This window comes from Abramis brama (genome assembly GCF_963993115.1).
Source record: "Abramis brama genome assembly, chromosome: 3".
In the NCBI taxonomy this organism is placed as follows: Eukaryota; Metazoa; Chordata; class Actinopteri; order Cypriniformes; family Leuciscidae; genus Abramis; species Abramis brama.
In genome coordinates, this window is record NC_139965.1 from 61,744,420 (window position 1) to 61,764,965 (window position 20,546).

A 20,546-nucleotide genomic window follows, 5' to 3' on the forward strand; every position below is an offset into this window, starting at 1 on the left:
CACTTTTCTCAGGATATAATTTTTTGTCTAGTAATTTGAATGTTGTATTCGAAAGGAGATGCAAAGAAATTACACACTGCGGGGTGTTAGATTTTTTAGAGTCACTTATTTGCTTTAAAAAGTCTTTTAAAGTGTCAATGACGTCATACACATCGTACGACCAGAGATACTGCTTTACGGCAATCCTTCAGCTCACCTCACAGCTGACACAGGCAAACGCACAACACAGCCGACACAGGCAAACGCACAACACAGCCGACACAGGCAAACGCACAACACAGCCGACACAGGCAAACGCACAACACAGCCGAAACAGGCAAACGCACAACACAGCCGACACAGGCAAACGCACAACACAGCCGACACAGGGAAACGCACAACACAGCCGACACAGGCAAACGCACAACACAGCCGACACAGGCAAACGCACAACACAGCCGACACAGGCAAACGCACAACACAGCCGACACAGGGAAACGCACAACACAGCCGACACAGGGAAACGCACAACACAGCCGACACAGGGAAACGCACAACACAGCCGACACAGGGAAACGCACAACACAGCCGACACAGGCAAACGCACAACACAGCCGACACAGGCAAACGCACAACACAGCCGACACAGGCAAACGCACAACACAGCCGACACAGGGAAACGCACAACACAGCCGACACAGGGAAACGCACAACACAGCCGACACAGGGAAACGCACAACACAGCCGACACAGGCAAACGCACAACACAGCCGACACAGGCAAACGCACAACACAGCCGACACAGGCAAACGCACAACACAGCCGACACAGGCAAACGCACAACACAGCCGACACAGGCAAACGCACAACACAGCCGACACAGGCAAACGCACAACACAGCCGACACAGGCAAACGCACAACACAGCCGACACAGGGAAACGCACAACACAGCCGACACAGGCAAACGCACAACACAGCCGACACAGGCAAACGCACAACACAGCCGACACAGGCAAACGCACAACACAGCCGACACAGGGAAACGCACAACACAGCTGACACAGGCAAACACACGTGCTAGAAGAGTTTTTGTTTTGTTTGTTTCTGGTCCCGCTTCAGACGCCACGATGCCATCAAGCATATCTCTGGTCGTAATCAGTCCTTCACTGACCAATCAGCGTTCATTAACAGAATGCTAGTGTGTTATGGGCAACAACAACTCAACCTGTAAGAAATCGAAAGGACATAAGTACTCGTTCATTCAACTGTCGACCTATAACCCATGTTGAACTTGCAAAACCTACAATCAAATCTGAGATTTCTCAACGGCAATCGGGTGAAAGAGACGAATTTAGCCGTCTAGCCCCATAGACTCCCATTCATTCTGCACTCATGGGCGATCGCCCCCAGTGGAGCTCTGGTGGAACTACAACCAACATTCGGTACAATAGGACTTAATAGGGAGTGGCCAGGCTCTCCGTAGACGGGCTCTGGTAAAGTGTAATTTATTCCTGTGATCAAAGCTGAATGTTCAGCATCATTACTCCAGTCTTCAGTGTCACATGATCCTTCAGAAATCACTCTAATATGAAGATTTGATGATCAAGAAATATTTATGATTATTATCAATGTTGAAAACAGTTATTTACATTTTTATTTCAGGATTCTCTGATTAATAGAAAGTTCAAAAGAACAGCATTTATCTGCAATAGAATCTTCTTTAACATTAAACACGACCGTTCAAAAGTTTGGGGTCAGAAATATATTTTTTTTTTGGAAAGGAATGTAAGAAATTAATACTTTTATTCAGCGAGGACGCATTAAATTGATCAAAAGTGACAGTAAAGACATTTACTGCATAATGTTACAAAAGATTCTATTTCAGATAAATGCTGTTCTTTTAAAATGTAAATATCTGAACATTCAGCTTTGATCACAGGAATAAATTACACTTTACTATATATTCACATAGAAAACAGATATTTTAAATATTTAAAAATATTACATTTTTTTTTCTTTTTTTTTCGTATTTTTAATCCAATAAATGCAGCCTTGATGAGCAGAAGAGACTTTTCTTTAAAAAAAACATAAAAAATCGTACAGATCCCAAACGTATGTGTGCAGATCCCGACTGGTAGTGTGTGTCGTGTGTGTTTTCTGCGCCTTTATAGAATATATAGCAGAAATGATGTTGTTTTCACGACCGTCTCTCGTGTGTTTTCACAGCGTATGATTTCCCCATCTACGCGACTCAATGGCATCCGGAGAAAAATGCGTTTGAGTGGAGGCGTCGGTACATCCCGCACTCGGGCCGAGCCGCTGAGACCGGTTTCTACACCGCACACTTCTTCATCAGCGAGGGTATCACACTCAAACTGTGTCTCTATAACACACACTTCTTCATCAGCGAGGGTATCACACTCAAACTGTGTCTCTACAACACACACTTCTTCATCAGCGAGGGTATCACACTCAAACTGTGTCTCTACAACACACACTTCTTCATCAGCGAGGGTATCACACTCAAACTGTGTCTCTACAACACACACTTCTTCATCAGCGAGGGTATCACACTCAATCTGTGTCTCTACAACACACACTTCTTCATCAGCGAGGGTATCACACTCAATCTGTGTCTCTACAACACACACTTCTTCATCAGCGAGGGTATCACACTCAATCTGTCTCTACAACACACACTTCTTCATCAGCGAGGGTATCACACTCAATCTGTGTCTCTACAACACACACTTCTTCATCAGCGAGGGTATCACACTCAAACTGTGTCTCTACAACACACACTTCTTCATCAGCGAGGGTATCACACTCAGTCTGCGTCTCTACAACACACACTTCTTCATCAGCGAGGGTATCACACTCAATCTGTGTCTCTACAACACACACTTCTTCATCAGCGAGGGTATCACACTCAGTCTGCGTCTCTACAACACACACTTCTTCATCAGCGAGGGTATCACACTCAGTCTGCGTCTCTACAACACACACTTCTTCATCAGCGAGGGTATCACACTCAATCTGTCTCTACAACACACACTTCTTCATCAGCGAGGGTATCACACTCAATCTGTGTCTCTACAACACACACTTCTTCATCAGCGAGGGTATCACACTCAGTCTGTGTCTCTACAACACACACTTCTTCATCAGCGAGGGTATCACACTCAATCTGTGTCTCTACAACACACACTTCTTCATCAGCGAGGGTATCACACTCAGTCTGCGTCTCTACAACACACACTTCTTCATCAGCGAGGGTATCACACTCAGTCTGCGTCTCTACAACACACACTTCTTCATCAGCGAGGGTATCACACTCAGTCTGCGTCTCTACAACACACACTTCTTCATCAGCGAGGGTATCACACTCAATCTGTGTCTCTACAACACACACTTCTTCATCAGCGAGGGTATCACACTCAATCTGTGTCTCTACAACACACACTTCTTCATCAGCGAGGGTATCACACTCAATCTGTGTCTCTACAACACACACTTCTTCATCAGCGAGGGTATCACACTCAATCTGTGTCTCTACAACACACACTTCTTCATCAGCGAGGGTATCACACTCAGTCTGCGTCTCTACAACACACACTTCTTCATCAGCGAGGGTATCACACTCAGTCTGCGTCTCTACAACACACACTTCTTCATCAGCGAGGGTATCACACTCAATCTGTCTCTACAACACACACTTCTTCATCAGCGAGGGTATCACACTCAGTCTGTGTCTCTACAACACACACTTCATCAGCGAGGGTATCACACTCAGTCTGTGTCTCTACAACACACACTTCATCAGCGAGGGTATCACACTCAGTCTGTGTCTCTACAACACACACTTCTTCATCAGCGAGGGTATCACACTCAGTCTGTGTCTCTACAACACACACTTCTTCATCAGCGAGGGTATCACACTCAAACTGTGTCTCTACAACACACACTTCTTCATCAGCGAGGGTATCACACTCAATCTGTCTCTACAACACACACTTCTTCATCAGCGAGGGTATCACACTCAGTCTGTGTCTCTACAACACACACTTCTTCATCAGCGAGGGTATCACACTCAATCTGTGTCTCTACAACACACTCTTCTTCATCAGCGAGGGTATCACACTCAATCTGTGTCTCTACAACACACACTTCTTCATCAGCGAGGGTATCACACTCAATCTGTGTCTCTACAACACACACTTCTTCATCAGCGAGGGTATCACACTCAATCTGTGTCTCTACAACACACACTTCTTCATCAGCGAGGGTATCACACTCAGTCTGTGTCTCTACAACACACACTTCTTCATCAGCGAGGGTATCACACTCAGTCTGTGTCTCTACAACACACACTTCTTCATCAGCGAGGGTATCACACTCAGTCTGTGTCTCTACAACACACACTTCTTCATCAGCGAGGGTATCACACTCAGTCTGTGTCTCTACAACACACACTTCTTCATCAGCGAGGGTATCACACTCAGTCTGTGTCTCTACAACACACACTTCTTCATCAGCGAGGGTATCACACTCAATCTGTCTCTACAACACACACTTCTTCATCAGCGAGGGTATCACACTCAGTCTGCGTCTCTACAACACACACTTCTTCATCAGCGAGGGTATCACACTCAATCTGTGTCTCTACAACACACACTTCTTCATCAGCGAGGGTATCACACTCAATCTGTCTCTACAACACACACTTCTTCATCAGCGAGGGTATCACACTCAGTCTGCGTCTCTACAACACACACTTCTTCATCAGCGAGGGTATCACACTCAGTCTGCGTCTCTACAACACACACTTCTTCATCAGCGAGGGTATCACACTCAATCTGTGTCTCTACAACACACACTTCTTCATCAGCGAGGGTATCACACTCAGTCTGCGTCTCTACAACACACACTTCTTCATCAGCGAGGGTATCACACTCAAACTGTGTCTCTACAACACACACTTCTTCATCAGCGAGGGTATCACACTCAGTCTGCGTCTCTACAACACACACTTCTTCATCAGCGAGGGTATCACACTCAAACTGTGTCTCTACAACACACACTTCTTCATCAGCGAGGGTATCACACTCAATCTGTGTCTCTACAACACACACTTCTTCATCAGCGAGGGTATCACACTCAGTCTGTCTCTATAACACACACTTCTTCATCAGCGAGGGTATCACACTCAATCTGTCTCTACAACACACACTTCTTCATCAGCGAGGGTATCACACTCAGTCTGTCTCTACAACACACACTTCTTCATCAGCGAGGGTATCACACTCAGTCTGTGTCTCTACAACACACACTTCTTCATCAGCGAGGGTATCACACTCAGTCTGTGTCTCTACAACACACACTTCTTCATCAGCGAGGGTATCACACTCAATCTGTGTCTCTACAACACACACTTCTTCATCAGCGAGGGTATCACACTCAGTCTGTCTCTATAACACACACTTCTTCATCAGCGAGGGTATCACACTCAATCTGTCTCTACAACACACACTTCTTCATCAGCGAGGGTATCACACTCAGTCTGCGTCTCTACAACACACACTTCTTCATCAGCGAGGGTATCACACTCAATCTGTCTCTACAACACACACTTCTTCATCAGCGAGGGTATCACACTCAAACTGTGTCTCTACAACACACACTTCTTCATCAGCGAGGGTATCACACTCAGTCTGCGTCTCTACAACACACACTTCTTCATCAGCGAGGGTATCACACTCAGTCTGCGTCTCTACAACACACACTTCTTCATCAGCGAGGGTATCACACTCAGTCTGCGTCTCTACAACACACACTTCTTCATCAGCGAGGGTATCACACTCAGTCTGCGTCTCTACAACACACACTTCTTTATCAGCGAGGGTATCACACTCAGTCTGTGTCTCTACAACACACACTTCTTCATCAGCGAGGGTATCACACTCAATCTGTGTCTCTACAACACACACTTCTTCATCAGCGAGGGTATCACACTCAAACTGTGTCTCTACAACACACACTTCTTCATCAGCGAGGGTATCACACTCAAACTGTGTCTCTACAACACACACTTCTTCATCAGCGAGGGTATCACACTCAATCTGTCTCTACAACACACACTTCTTCATCAGCGAGGGTATCACACTCAGTCTGTGTCTCTACAACACACTCTTCTTCATCAGCGAGGGTATCACACTCAGTCTGTGTCTCTACAACACACACTTCTTCATCAGCGAGGGTATCACACTCAATCTGTCTCTACAACACACACTTCTTCATCAGCGAGGGTATCACACTCAGTCTGTCTCTACAACACACACTTCTTCATCAGCGAGGGTATCACACTCAGTCTGTGTCTCTACAACACACACTTCTTCATCAGCGAGGGTATCACACTCAGTCTGCGTCTCTACAACACACACTTCTTCATCAGCGAGGGTATCACACTCAATCTGTGTCTCTACAACACACACTTCTTCATCAGCGAGGGTATCACACTCAATCTGTGTCTCTACAACACACACTTCTTCATCAGCGAGGGTATCACACTCAAACTGTGTCTCTACAACACACACTTCTTCATCAGCGAGGGTATCACACTCAATCTGTGTCTCTACAACACACACTTCTTCATCAGCGAGGGTATCACACTCAATCTGTGTCTCTACAACACACACTTCTTCATCAGCGAGGGTATCACACTCAGTCTGTGTCTCTACAACACACACTTCTTCATCAGCGAGGGTATCACACTCAATCTGTGTCTCTACAACACACACTTCTTCATCAGCGAGGGTATCACACTCAAACTGTGTCTCTACAACACACACTTCTTCATCAGCGAGGGTATCACACTCAATCTGTCTCTACAACACACACTTCTTCATCAGCGAGGGTATCACACTCAATCTGTGTCTCTACAACACACACTTCTTCATCAGCGAGGGTATCACACTCAATCTGTGTCTCTACAACACACACTTCTTCATCAGCGAGGGTATCACACTCAATCTGTCTCTACAACACACACTTCTTCATCAGCGAGGGTATCACACTCAATCTGTGTCTCTACAACACACACTTCTTCATCAGCGAGGGTATCACACTCAATCTGTCTCTACAACACACACTTCTTCATCAGCGAGGGTATCACACTCAATCTGTGTCTCTACAACACACACCTCTTCATCAGCGAGGGTATCACACTCAATCTGTGTCTCTACAACACACACTTCTTCATCAGCGAGGGTATCACACTCAATCTGTGTCTCTACAACACACACTTCTTCATCAGCGAGGGTATCACACTCAATCTGTCTCTACAACACACACTTCTTCATCAGCGAGGGTATCACACTCAGTCTGTGTCTCTACAACACACACTTCTTCATCAGCGAGGGTATCACACTCAAACTGTGTCTCTACAACACACACTTCTTCATCAGCGAGGGTATCACACTCAATCTGTCTCTACAACACACACTTCTTCATCAGCGAGGGTATCACACTCAGTCTGTGTCTCTACAACACACACTTCTTCATCAGCGAGGGTATCACACTCAGTCTGTGTCTCTACAACACACACTTCTTCATCAGCGAGGGTATCACACTCAGTCTGTGTCTCTACAACACACACTTCTTCATCAGCGAGGGTATCACACTCAGTCTGTGTCTCTACAACACACACTTCTTCATCAGCGAGGGTATCACACTCAATCTGCGTCTCTACAACACACACTTCTTCATCAGCGAGGGTATCACACTCAGTCTGTGTCTCTACAACACACACTTCTTCATCAGCGAGGGTATCACACTCAAACTGTGTCTCTACAACACACACTTCTTCATCAGCGAGGGTATCACACTCAATCTGTCTCTACAACACACACTTCTTCATCAGCGAGGGTATCACACTCAATCTGTCTCTACAACACACACTTCTTCATCAGCGAGGGTATCACACTCAAACTGTGTCTCTACAACACACACTTCTTCATCAGCGAGGGTATCACACTCAATCTGTGTCTCTACAACACACACTTCTTCATCAGCGAGGGTATCACACTCAGTCTGCGTCTCTACAACACACACTTCTTCATCAGCGAGGGTATCACACTCAATCTGTGTCTCTACAACACACACTTCTTCATCAGCGAGGGTATCACACTCAAACTGTGTCTCTACAACACACACTTCTTCATCAGCGAGGGTATCACACTCAGTCTGCGTCTCTACAACACACACTTCTTCATCAGCGAGGGTATCACACTCAATCTGTCTCTACAACACACACTTCTTCATCAGCGAGGGTATCACACTCAGTCTGTGTCTCTACAACACACTCTTCTTCATCAGCGAGGGTATCACACTCAATCTGCGTCTCTACAACACACACTTCTTCATCAGCGAGGGTATCACACTCAATCTGTCTCTACAACACACACTTCTTCATCAGCGAGGGTATCACACTCAAACTGTGTCTCTACAACACACACTTCTTCATCAGCGAGGGTATCACACTCAATCTGTGTCTCTACAACACACACTTCTTCATCAGCGAGGGTATCACACTCAGTCTGTGTCTCTACAACACACACTTCTTCATCAGCGAGGGTATCACACTCAATCTGTGTCTCTACAACACACACTTCTTCATCAGCGAGGGTATCACACTCAAACTGTGTCTCTACAACACACACTTCTTCATCAGCGAGGGTATCACACTCAAACTGTGTCTCTACAACACACACTTCTTCATCAGCGAGGGTATCACACTCAAACTGTGTCTCTACAACACACACTTCTTCATCAGCGAGGGTATCACACTCAGTCTGTGTCTCTACAACACACACTTCTTCATCAGCGAGGGTATCACACTCAATCTGTGTCTCTACAACACACACTTCTTCATCAGCGAGGGTATCACACTCAGTCTGTGTCTCTACAACACACACTTCTTCATCAGCGAGGGTATCACACTCAAACTGTGTCTCTACAACACACACTTCTTCATCAGCGAGGGTATCACACTCAAACTGTGTCTCTACAACACACACTTCTTCATCAGCGAGGGTATCACACTCAATCTGCGTCTCTACAACACACACTTCTTCATCAGCGAGGGTATCACACTCAGTCTGTGTCTCTACAACACACACTTCTTCATCAGCGAGGGTATCACACTCAATCTGTGTCTCTACAACACACACTTCTTCATCAGCGAGGGTATCACACTCAGTCTGTGTCTCTACAACACACACTTCTTCATCAGCGAGGGTATCACACTCAGTCTGTGTCTCTACAACACACACTTCTTCATCAGCGAGGGTATCACACTCAGTCTGTGTCTCTACAACACACACTTCTTCATCAGCGAGGGTATCACACTCAATCTGTCTCTACAACACACTTCTTCATCAGCGAGGGTATCACACTCAATCTGTGTCTCTACAACACACACTTCTTCATCAGCGAGGGTATCACACTCAAACTGTGTCTCTACAACACACACTTCTTCATCAGCGAGGGTATCACACTCAATCTGTGTCTCTACAACACACACTTCTTCATCAGCGAGGGTATCACACTCAAACTGTGTCTCTACAACACACACTTCTTCATCAGCGAGGGTATCACACTCAGTCTGTGTCTCTACAACACACACTTCTTCATCAGCGAGGGTATCACACTCAAACTGTGTCTCTACAACACACACTTCTTCATCAGCGAGGGTATCACACTCAATCTGTGTCTCTACAACACACACTTCTTCATCAGCGAGGGTATCACACTCAATCTGTCTCTACAACACACACTTCTTCATCAGCGAGGGTATCACACTCAATCTGTCTCTACAACACACACTTCTTCATCAGCGAGGGTATCACACTCAGTCTGCGTCTCTACAACACACACTTCTTCATCAGCGAGGGTATCACACTCAGTCTGTCTCTACAACACACACTTCTTCATCAGCGAGGGTATCACACTCAGTCTGTCTCTACAACACACACTTCTTCATCAGCGAGGGTATCACACTCAATCTGTGTCTCTACAACACACACTTCTTCATCAGCGAGGGTATCACACTCAATCTGTCTCTACAACACACACTTCTTCATCAGCGAGGGTATCACACTCAATCTGTGTCTCTACAACACACACTTCTTCATCAGCGAGGGTATCACACTCAATCTGCGTCTCTACAACACACACATCTTCATCAGCGAGGGTATCACACTCAGTCTGCGTCTCTACAACACACACATCTTCATCAGCGAGGGTATCACACTCAGTCTGCGTCTCTACAACACACACTTCTTCATCAGCGAGGGTATCACACTCAGTCTGTCTCTACAACACACACTTCTTCATCAGCGAGGGTATCACACTCAGTCTGCGTCTCTACAACACACACTTCTTCATCAGCGAGGGTATCACACTCAGTCTGCGTCTCTACAACACACACTTCTTCATCAGCGAGGGTATCACACTCAGTCTGCGTCTCTACAACACACACTTCTTCATCAGCGAGGGTATCACACTCAGTCTGCGTCTCTACAACACACACTTCTTCATCAGCGAGGGTATCACACTCAGTCTGTCTCTACAACACACACTTCTTCATCAGCGAGGGTATCACACTCAGTCTGTGTCTCTACAACACACACTTCTTCATCAGCGAGGGTATCACACTCAGTCTGTGTCTCTACAACACACACTTCTTCATCAGCGAGGGTATCACACTCAATCTGTGTCTCTACAACACACACTTCTTCATCAGCGAGGGTATCACACTCAATCTGTGTCTCTACAACACACACTTCTTCATCAGCGAGGGTATCACACTCAGTCTGTCTCTACAACACACACTTCTTCATCAGCGAGGGTATCACACTCAGTCTGCGTCTCTACAACACACACTTCTTCATCAGCGAGGGTATCACACTCAGTCTGTGTCTCTACAACACACACTTCTTCATCAGCGAGGGTATCACACTCAGTCTGTGTCTCTACAACACACACTTCTTCATCAGCGAGGGTATCACACTCAGTCTGCGTCTCTACAACACACACTTCTTCATCAGCGAGGGTATCACACTCAATCTGCGTCTCTACAACACACACTTCTTCATCAGCGAGGGTATCACACTCAGTCTGTGTCTCTACAACACACACTTCTTCATCAGCGAGGGTATCACACTCAATCTGCGTTTACTCGCTGCGTATTATATTCATTTACCGTTTGATTCCTTTAAGGCGAGACACCGCTGGTGAATAGGGTACAGAAATAACTAATAGATATCACCATACTTCACCAGCTGATTCATTACATTAATAATTGCAAAGAAAAATTTGTATTACAAGTTTTCTGAAATGTTATGTTTGAATATGCAAATGAGGCATTATCTAATTAAATATGCACTCATTTGCATAACGTTTTAAAACAAAAATCTGAACATTGGATGAAGTCAGGTTCAAAATTCTTGTTTCTTTATATATATATATATATAATGTCAAAGTTTTTACAAAGGGGAATTTTGGGTTTCTCTTTTTATCACTCCATAAAGCAGAAAATACTGTCAACAGGCAAAAATAAAATAAAAATTAACTTTTTTTTAACTTATAGATATCACCATACTTCATTTGATTCATTACATTAATAATTACAAACAATTTTTATATTACAAGTTTTCTGAAATGTAATGTTTAATATGCAAATGAGGTGTTATCTAATTAAATATGCACCAATTTGTATACTTCTAGAACAACTCTGAACATTGGATAAAGTCAGTTTCAAAATTCTTGTATATATATATATATATATATGTCAAAGTTTTTACAGAGAAGATTTTGGTTTCTCTTTTAATCACTCCATAAATCAGAAAATACCGTCAACAGCCAAAAATAAATACATTTTCACCTTATTTTTAGGAATAAAATGTTGTATAAAATCAGGAAGATTACATATGAACAAACCCTTGTGTAAAAACCTTCAGAATATAGACCAGAATAAAACTGTAAAGTTCGGTGTGTCAGTGTCACTGAAGAGAAGATAAAACTTGGCCTTTAAAGATTTAAACTGCAATTAAAATCTACAGACGCAAATATATTTGATAAAGTGAACTAAAAGATGCAGTTAAAAGTGTATTTTGGATGTTTTCTGTCCACTCGTCTGAAAAACACTTAATGAGAAGCCACAAAATCTCACCATTGACAGTTTTGCCTCGTCTAATGAATGAATGAACACATTATGAATAATAACTTTCTGTTTTGCAGCGAGGAAGAGTCTCCACAGTTTCCCCAGTGTGACGGAGGAGAGGAAAGCCTTGATCTACAACTATAAACCGGAGTACACTGGAACACTCAGTGCCTTTGAACAGATCTATTACTTTGATTAGGGAAATCATTTCATCATTATTATTATTTCATTTAATGCACAAATTGAAACTGCACAACTGTGACGTGAAGATGATCAATCAAACTGAATTATGATGGAGAGGATGTTTTTTCAGAATTTAATAATTCACAATCAAAACAAACAACAAACATTTGCCATGTAAACAAACATGTACATGTACAAAACAAAAAATCATGTAGAATCTGTAGTGTTAATAAAACATGTGCTCTGATGAAAACATTCCCAGAAAAATAAAGAAATGCATTATGCAAAATACAATGTCATATTCACTTCTTTTGACTCATTCTTGACCTTAATAGTTTCTACGGTTGGAAAAAGGCACGAAGTGATGATGTTTTTATCTCTTAATGATCATTTATGTATTCATATTCACACATACACAAACTTTAACCCACAACATACAGTGCAATGCTCAATCATATCTATAACTTTATAAAAAAAAGTGACTTAAGTCTCAGTTTTTCTGTTAGAAACAGCAAAAGCAACTTTCTCATATTCTGATCTCTTAATTCTCCAATAACTGTGTAAATTAACCCTTCAATCTCACATAATCTATAAATCTGTCTTTAATATTACTGTTGAGCCCTAAAAAACACATCCTTCTGAAACATGATTTCAAATCATATTTGCTTTACAAAATTAAGATCTTGGATATTAGGTGATTATGTTCTCATGTTACGCACAACTAAAAACAATATGATTCATAGAACTTATACATTCACATTGCCTTGGAAGTTTGTGGTTTATGAAAACTGCAGAGAGCGCTCTGATTGGCTGTTGACCTGCTCTTCAGGGTCTGTGATTGGCTGTTATCCTCTATATGGGTGAGAGTCTGCCTCTGTGATTGGCTGTTGACCTGCTCTTCGAGGTCTGTGATTGGCTGTTATCCTCTATATGGGTGAGAGAGTCTGCCTCTGTGATTGGCTGAGCTCGGGGTGCCAAACGTCCACGATGAAGATGAGTCTGAATGTTTCTGCATCCTGCCAGACTTCATGCTCAAACGAGTCGTCAAATATTAATACTTTTCCTTCTTCCCACTCCCTGAAACACAATCAACAGTCACTGAATACATTGAGTCATCCCACACATTAATTCCTAATAAAAAATAAAAAATAGACTATCCAAGTTTCATCCACTCGCCAATTTTTATTCACATTTGCTGCTTGGTAAGTGTTCATTTAGCCTGTCAATAGTAGGCCCTGAAAAAAGGCTTTGTGAAGCTTCGAAACCTTTGCTTCAAACTGCTAAAGTCACGTGATTTTTCAGTTTCTAAACACTTCGAAATTTCAATGTTTCGCCACTAGGGGGCGATGATCTCTGTGAACCCCAGTGTAGGGAGAAACGAAGCGTTTCAGAGCTTTGAATCAGTTGATTCGCTAAATGATTCATTGAACAGTATAAATACAGCAAAACATGATCTTTTGACTGAGTTTTCACTGCATTTACACTGTTTGACCAGCAGGGGTCGCCAGCGCTTCCAAACAGTGAATCATGTAGCGAATCAACTGATTCAAAGCTCTGAAATGCTTCGATTCTCCCAACACAAGCTGAAACATTTAAAAACTCCAGTATTGTAATGAATACAGTGTTAATGAGTGTGTAAAGCTGACCTGGTCTGGTTTGTACAGTGTTAATGAGTGTGCAAAGCTGACCTGGTCTGGTTTGTACAGTGTTAATGAGTGTGTAAAGCTGACCTGGTCTGGTTTTTACAGTGTTAATGAGTGTGTAAAGCTGACCTGGTCTGGTTTGTACAGTGTTAATGAGTGTGTAAAGCTGACCTGGTCTGGTTTGTCCAGCGTTAATGAGTGTGTAAAGCTGACCTGGTCTGGTGTGTACTGTGTTAATGAGTGTGTAAAGCTGACCTGGTCTGGTTTGTCCAGTGTTAATGAGTGTGTAAAGCTGACCTGGTCTGGTGTGTACAGTGTTAATGAGTGTGTAAAGCTGACCTGGTCTGGTTTGTCCAGTGTTAATGAGTGTGTAAAGCTGACCTGGTCTGGTTTGTTCAGTGTTAATGAGTGTGTAAAGCTGACCTGGTCTGGTGTGTACAGTGTTAATGAGTGTGTAAAGCTGACCTGGTCTGGTTCGTACAGTGTTAATGAGTGTGTAAAGCTGACCTGGTCTGGTTTGTAAAGTGTTAATGAGTGTGTAAAGCTGACCTGGTCTGGTTTCTACAGTGTTAATGAGTGTGTAAAGCTGACCTGGTCTGGTTCGTACAGTGTTAATGAGTGTGTAAAGCTGACCTGGTCTGGTTTGTTCAGTGTTAATGAGTGTGTAAAGCTGACCTGGTCTGGTTTGTAAAGTGTTAATGAGTGTGTAAAGCTGACCTGGTCTGGTTCGTACAGTGTTAATGAGTGTGTAAAGCTGACCTGGTCTGGTTCGTACAGTGTTAATGAGTGTGTAAAGCTGACCTGGTCTGGTTTGTCCACTGTTAATGAGTGTGTAAAGCTGACCTGGTCTGGTTTGTTCAGTGTTAATGAGTGTGTAAAGCTGACCTGGTCTGGTTTGTAAAGTGTTAATGAGTGTGTAAAGCTGACCTGGTCTGGTTTGTTCAGTGTTAATGAGTGTGTAAAGCTGACCTGGTCTGGTTTGTAAAGTGTTAATGAGTGTGTAAAGCTGACCTGGTCTGGTTTGTAAAGTGTTAATGAGTGTGTAAAGCTGACCTGGTCTGGTTTGTTCAGTGTTAATGAGTGTGTAAAGCTGACCTGGTCTGGTTCGTACAGTGTTAATGAGTGTGTAAAGCTGACCTGGTCTGGTTCGTACAGTGTTAATGAGTGTGTAAAGCTGACCTGGTCTGGTTCGTACAGTGTTAATGAGTGTGTAAAGCTGACCTGGTCTGGTTCGTACAGTGTTAATGAGTGTGTAAAGCTGACCTGGTCTGGTTTGTCCACTGTTAATGAGTGTGTAAAGCTGACCTGGTCTGGTTTGTTCAGTGTTAATGAGTGTGTAAAGCTGACCTGGTCTGGTTTGTAAAGTGTTAATGAGTGTGTAAAGCTGACCTGGTCTGGTTTGTTCAGTGTTAATGAGTGTGTAAAGCTGACCTGGTCTGGTTTGTAAAGTGTTAATGAGTGTGTAAAGCTGACCTGGTCTGGTTTGTTCAGTGTTAATGAGTGTGTAAAGCTGACCTGGTCTGGTTCGTACAGTGTTAATGAGTGTGTAAAGCTGACCTGGTCTGGTTCGTACAGTGTTAATGAGTGTGTAAAGCTGACCTGGTCTGGTTTGTTCAGTGTTAATGAGTGTGTAAAGCTGACCTGGTCTGGTTTGTACAGTGTTAATGAGTGTGTAAAGCTGACCTGGTCTGGTTTGTTCAGTGTTAATGAGTGTGTAAAGCTGACCTGGTCTGGTTTGTTCAGTGTTAATGAGTGTGTAAAGCTGACCTGGTCTGGTTTGTACAGTGTTAATGAGTGTGTAAAGCTGACCTGGTCTGGTTTGTTCAGTGTTAATGAGTGTGTAAAGCTGACCTGGTCTGGTTTGTAAAGTGTTAATGAGTGTGTAAAGCTGACCTGGTCTGGTTTGCAAAGTGTTAATGAGTGTGTAAAGCTGACCTGGTCTGGTTTGTAAAGTGTTAATGAGTGTGTAAAGCTGACCTGGTCTGGTTCGTACAGTGTTAATGAGTGTGTAAAGCTGACCTGGTCTGGTTCGTACAGTGTTAATGAGTGTGTAAAGCTGACCTGGTCTGGTTCGTCCAGAGTTAATGAGTGTGTAAAGCTGACCTGGTCTGGTTTGTTCAGTGTTAATGAGTGTGTAAAGCTGACCTGGTCTGGTTTGTAAAGTGTTAATGAGTGTGTAAAGCTGACCTGGTCTGGTTTGTAAAGTGTTAATGAGTGTGTAAAGCTGACCTGGTCTGGTTTGTAAAGTGTTAATGAGTGTGTAAAGCTGACCTGGTCTGGTTTGTCCAGCGTTAATGAGTGTGTAAAGCTGACCTGGTCTGGTGTGTAAAATGTTAATGAGTGTGTAAAGCTGACCTGGTCTGGTGTGTACAGTGTTAATGAGTGTGTAAAGCTGACCTGGTCTGGTTTGTAAAGTGTTAATGAGTGTGTAAAGCTGACCTGGTCTGGTTCGTACAGTGTTAATGAGTGTGTAAAGCTGACCTGGTCTGGTTCGTCCAGAGTTAATGAGTGTGTAAAGCTGACCTGGTCTGGTTTGTTCAGTGTTAATGAGTGTGTAAAGCTGACCTGGTCTGGTTTGTAAAGTGTTAATGAGTGTGTAAAGCTGACCTGGTCTGGTTTGTAAAGTGTTAATGAGTGTGTAAAGCTGACCTGGTCTGGTTTGTAAAGTGTTAATGAGTGTGTAAAGCTGACCTGGTCTGGTTTGTCCAGCGTTAATGAGTGTGTAAAGCTGACCTGGTCTGGTGTGTAAAGTGTTAATGAGTGTGTAAAGCTGACCTGGTCTGGTGTGTACAGTGTTAATGAGTGTGTAAAGCTGACCTGGTCTGGTTTGTAAAGTGTTAATGAGTGTGTAAAGCTGACCTGGTCTGGTGTGTAAAGTGTTAATGAGTGTGTAAATCTGACCTGGTCTGGTGTGTAAAGTGTTAATGAGTGTGTAAAGCTGACCTGGTCTGGTGTGTAAAGTGTTAATGAGTGTGTAAAGCTGACCTGGTCTGGTGTGTAAAGTGTTAATGAGTGTGTAAATCTGACCTGGTCTGGTGTGTAAAGTGTTAATGAGTGTGTAAAGCTGACCTGGTCTGGTTTGTCCAGAGTTAATGAGTGTGTAAAGCTGACCTGGTCTGGTTTGTCCAGCGTTAATGAGTGTGTAAAGCTGACCTGGTCTGGTTTGTTCAGCGTTAATGAGTGTGTAAAGCTGACCTGGTCTGGTTTGTCCAGCGTTAATGAGTGTGTAAAGCTGACCTGGTCTGGTGTGTAAAGTGTTAATGAGTGTGTAAATCTGACCTGGTCTGGTGTGTAAAGTGTTAATGAGTGTGTAAAGCTGACCTGGTCTGGTTTGTCCAGAGTTAATGAGTGTGTAAAGCTGACCTGGTCTGGTTTGTCCAGCGTTAATGAGTGTGTAAAGCTGACCTGGTCTGGTTTGTTCAGTGTTAATGAGTGTGTAAAGCTGACCTGGTCTGGTTTGTCCAGTGTTAATGAGTGTGTAAAGCTGACCTGGTGTGTAAAGTGTTAATGAGTGTGTAAAGCTGACCTGGTCTGGTTTGTTCAGTGTTAATGAGTGTGTAAAGCTGACCTGGTCTGGTTTGTCCAGCGTTAATGAGTGTGTAAAGCTGACCTGGTCTGGTTTGTCCAGCGTTAATGAGTGTGTAAAGCTGACCTGGTCTGGTTTGTCCAGCGTTAATGAGTGTGTAAAGCTGACCTGGTCTGGTTTGTCCAGCGTTAATGAGTGTGTAAAGCTGACCTGGTCTGGTTTGTTCAGTGTTAATGAGTGTGTAAAGCTGACCTGGTCTGGTTTGTAAAGTGTTAATGAGTGTGTAAAGCTGACCTGGTCTGGTGTGTACAGTGTTAATGAGTGTGTAAAGCTGACCTGGTCTGGTGTGTACAGTGTTAATGAGTGTGTAAAGCTGACCTGGTCTGGTTTGTCCAGCGTTAATGAGTGTGTAAAGCTGACCTGGTCTGGTTTGTCCAGCGTTAATGAGTGTGTAAAGCTGACCTGGTCTGGTTTGTCCAGAGTTAATGAGTGTGTAAAGCTGACCTGGTCTGGTTTGTCCAGTGTTAATGAGTGTGTAAAGCTGACCTGGTCTGGTTTGTCCAGAGTTAATGAGTGTGTAAAGCTGACCTGGTCTGGTTTGTCCAGCGTTAATGAGTGTGTAAAGCTGACCTGGTCTGGTTTGTCCAGAGTTAATGAGTGTGTAAAGCTGACCTGGTCTGGTTTGTCCAGTGTTAATGAGTGTGTAAAGCTGACCTGGTCTGGTTTGTCCAGTGTTAATGAGTGTGTAAAGCTGACCTGGTCTGGTTTGTACAGCGGATCCTGCAGCCCGAAGGAGGAATGATGAGGCCGAGATGCATTCGCAGACGACAGTTCGTGGGTCCAGTGTGTGGCCACACATGAGTTCCAGGTCGCATCACTGAAAACTTGATCTAAAAGAGGAAGAGAACGTTTCCTGGATTTATATTAGTAGGCAACAGTTTGTCTTTGTGAGAGTAATTGATTTCTGCGGATTTACCTGTCCTCTTTTGCAGCCAGTGGCTTCTGGGTAACGTTCCAGCAAAGCACAGGTTTTAGGAACACTGCGACATGCTGAAGCAGTCTTTCGACCTGAGAAAGAGTAAACGTTGTACTAAGTGTACATTAAGTGGCTTAAACGGTTAAATACACACACTTATGTGTCAAAATGCCCATCTTAGTGAGTATTCCTGTAAACACTGTGGGTTATCTCATCAGTGAATGTAAACAGGAGAGAAAGAAAGCGCACGTGTATCAGTATATTAGATCAGTGCATTCGCTCTTAAAGTGACAGCAGCCTAATAAACCTGATGCCATCTGTCATTAATGGTGAATTATGAATTTGTTGGTAAATGTAGGCTAAATGTTGGTGCATATAGTAATAATGTATGTTTGTGTATATATATATATATATTACCCTGCTGCCAGAGTGTAAACTGTCCCCAGTCTCCTTTCTCTCTCAGATTTTCATCTTCTGGCAGAAACTGTCCGCTGTCTCCGTCCAACACTGACAGCGCTTCATCTCGAATGGTCAACCAGTTTCGTTCCAACACCTGCAAACACACACATGAACATGAGAGAGACACATACACACACATATGTACACAGGAGAGACACATACACACACATAAGCAGAGAGACACACACACACAGAGGTTACACTGTAATTACAGTATATGTTCCAATCATAAACACTGTGAAAAAAAGCATATAAATTGTCATAGTGATGATGAATACTACGGGTCAAGTTTGGTTATGACACGTGAGGTCAAATAAACATTAACCAGTAGAGGATATAAAGGCCTTTTTGACAAACTCAAATAATGCTTACTTAAATGACTCAAGAAGGTGGATTAGATTTTAGCAGGTTTTATTCTGGATTAGAGATCACAAACTCAAACTGGACCAATCAGCTGCGAGCAAAGTCACATGATGCAATAAAGCCACGCCCTTTTTATCTCTCGCTGTAAATTAAAGCAGTGAAAGAATCTGAGAGACTAAATTGCTCGGCTTTTGCTGCTAATTATTTAATATACTTACATTATATAAATTATAATTATTTTTAATTCATATATTCATATACACAATATCACACTCTTGCATTTAAATTAATATAAATATACATATAAATACAAGCTTTTAAAATGACTCAGCTTACGTGTTTTCTTTTGAGCTCTTTGTAAACTTATATAAATTAGTCTTTCTCAAACTTTCACATCATCATTACCTCGTAAATGCGCTTAAATTCACAATATTAGTTTTTCTGACGATCTGCTAATCTTCAACAGAAGAACTGAGCTCAGCGAGTGATTGGCTGATTGAGTTTGAGCAGTGTCATGTGACCTGAGCTCAGCGAGTGATTGGCTGATTGAGTTTGAGCAGTGTCATGTGACCTGAGCTCAGCGAGTGACTGGGTGATTGAGTTTGACCGGTGTCATGTGACCTGAGCTCAGCGAGTGATTGGGTGATTGAGTTTGACCGGTGTCATGTGACCTGAGCTCAGCGAGTGATTGGGTGATTGAGTTTGGCCGGTGTCATGTGACCTGAGCTCAGCGAGTGATTGGGTGATTGAGTTTGGCCGGTGTCATGTGACCTGAGCTCAGCGAGTGACTGGGTGATTGAGTTTGGCCGGTGTCATGTGACCTGAGCTCAGCGAGTGATTGGGTGATTGAGTTTGGCCGGTGTCATGTGACCTGAGCTCAGCGAGTGATTGGGTGATTGAGTTTGGCCGGTGTCATGTGACCTGAGCTCAGCGAGTGATTGGGTGATTGAGTTTGGCCGGTGTCATGTGACCTGAGCTCAGCGAGTGACTGGGTGATTGAGTTTGGCCGGTGTCATGTGACCTGAGCTCAGCGAGTGACTGGGTGATTGAGTTTGACCGGTGTCATGTGACCTGAGCTCAGCGAGTGATTGGGTGATTGAGTTTGGCCGGTGTCATGTGACCTGAGCTCAGCGAGTGACTGGGTGATTGAGTTTGGCCGGTGTCATGTGACCTGAGCTCAGCGAGTGATTGGGTGA

At 43.5% G+C, this 20,546-nt stretch overlaps 2 protein-coding genes across 3 annotated transcripts in view; one reads left to right on the top strand and one right to left on the bottom strand.

Moving 5' to 3' along the window:
- Positions 1-12,682, top strand: part of ggh (gamma-glutamyl hydrolase (conjugase, folylpolygammaglutamyl hydrolase)) — a 28,537-nt gene extending 15,855 nt beyond the window's left edge. The window contains exons 8-9 of the mRNA XM_084108753.1: positions 2,207-2,341; positions 12,278-12,682. Of these exons, the coding sequence (XP_083964879.1) occupies positions 2,207-2,341; positions 12,278-12,399 (257 nt within the window). The 3' untranslated portion in view covers positions 12,400-12,682. The remainder of the gene's footprint in view (positions 1-2,206; positions 2,342-12,277) is intronic.
- Positions 12,503-20,546, bottom strand: part of unm_hu7910 (un-named hu7910) — a 44,127-nt gene continuing 36,083 nt past the window's right edge. For both annotated transcript variants that reach the window (XM_084108750.1, XM_084108751.1), the window contains exons 14-17: positions 18,946-19,081; positions 18,529-18,620; positions 18,309-18,442; positions 12,503-13,460 (exon numbers count right to left, since the gene is read on the bottom strand). In XM_084108750.1, the coding sequence (XP_083964876.1) occupies positions 13,310-13,460; positions 18,309-18,442; positions 18,529-18,620; positions 18,946-19,081 (513 nt within the window). In that variant the 3' untranslated portion in view covers positions 12,503-13,309. The remainder of the gene's footprint in view (positions 13,461-18,308; positions 18,443-18,528; positions 18,621-18,945; positions 19,082-20,546) is intronic.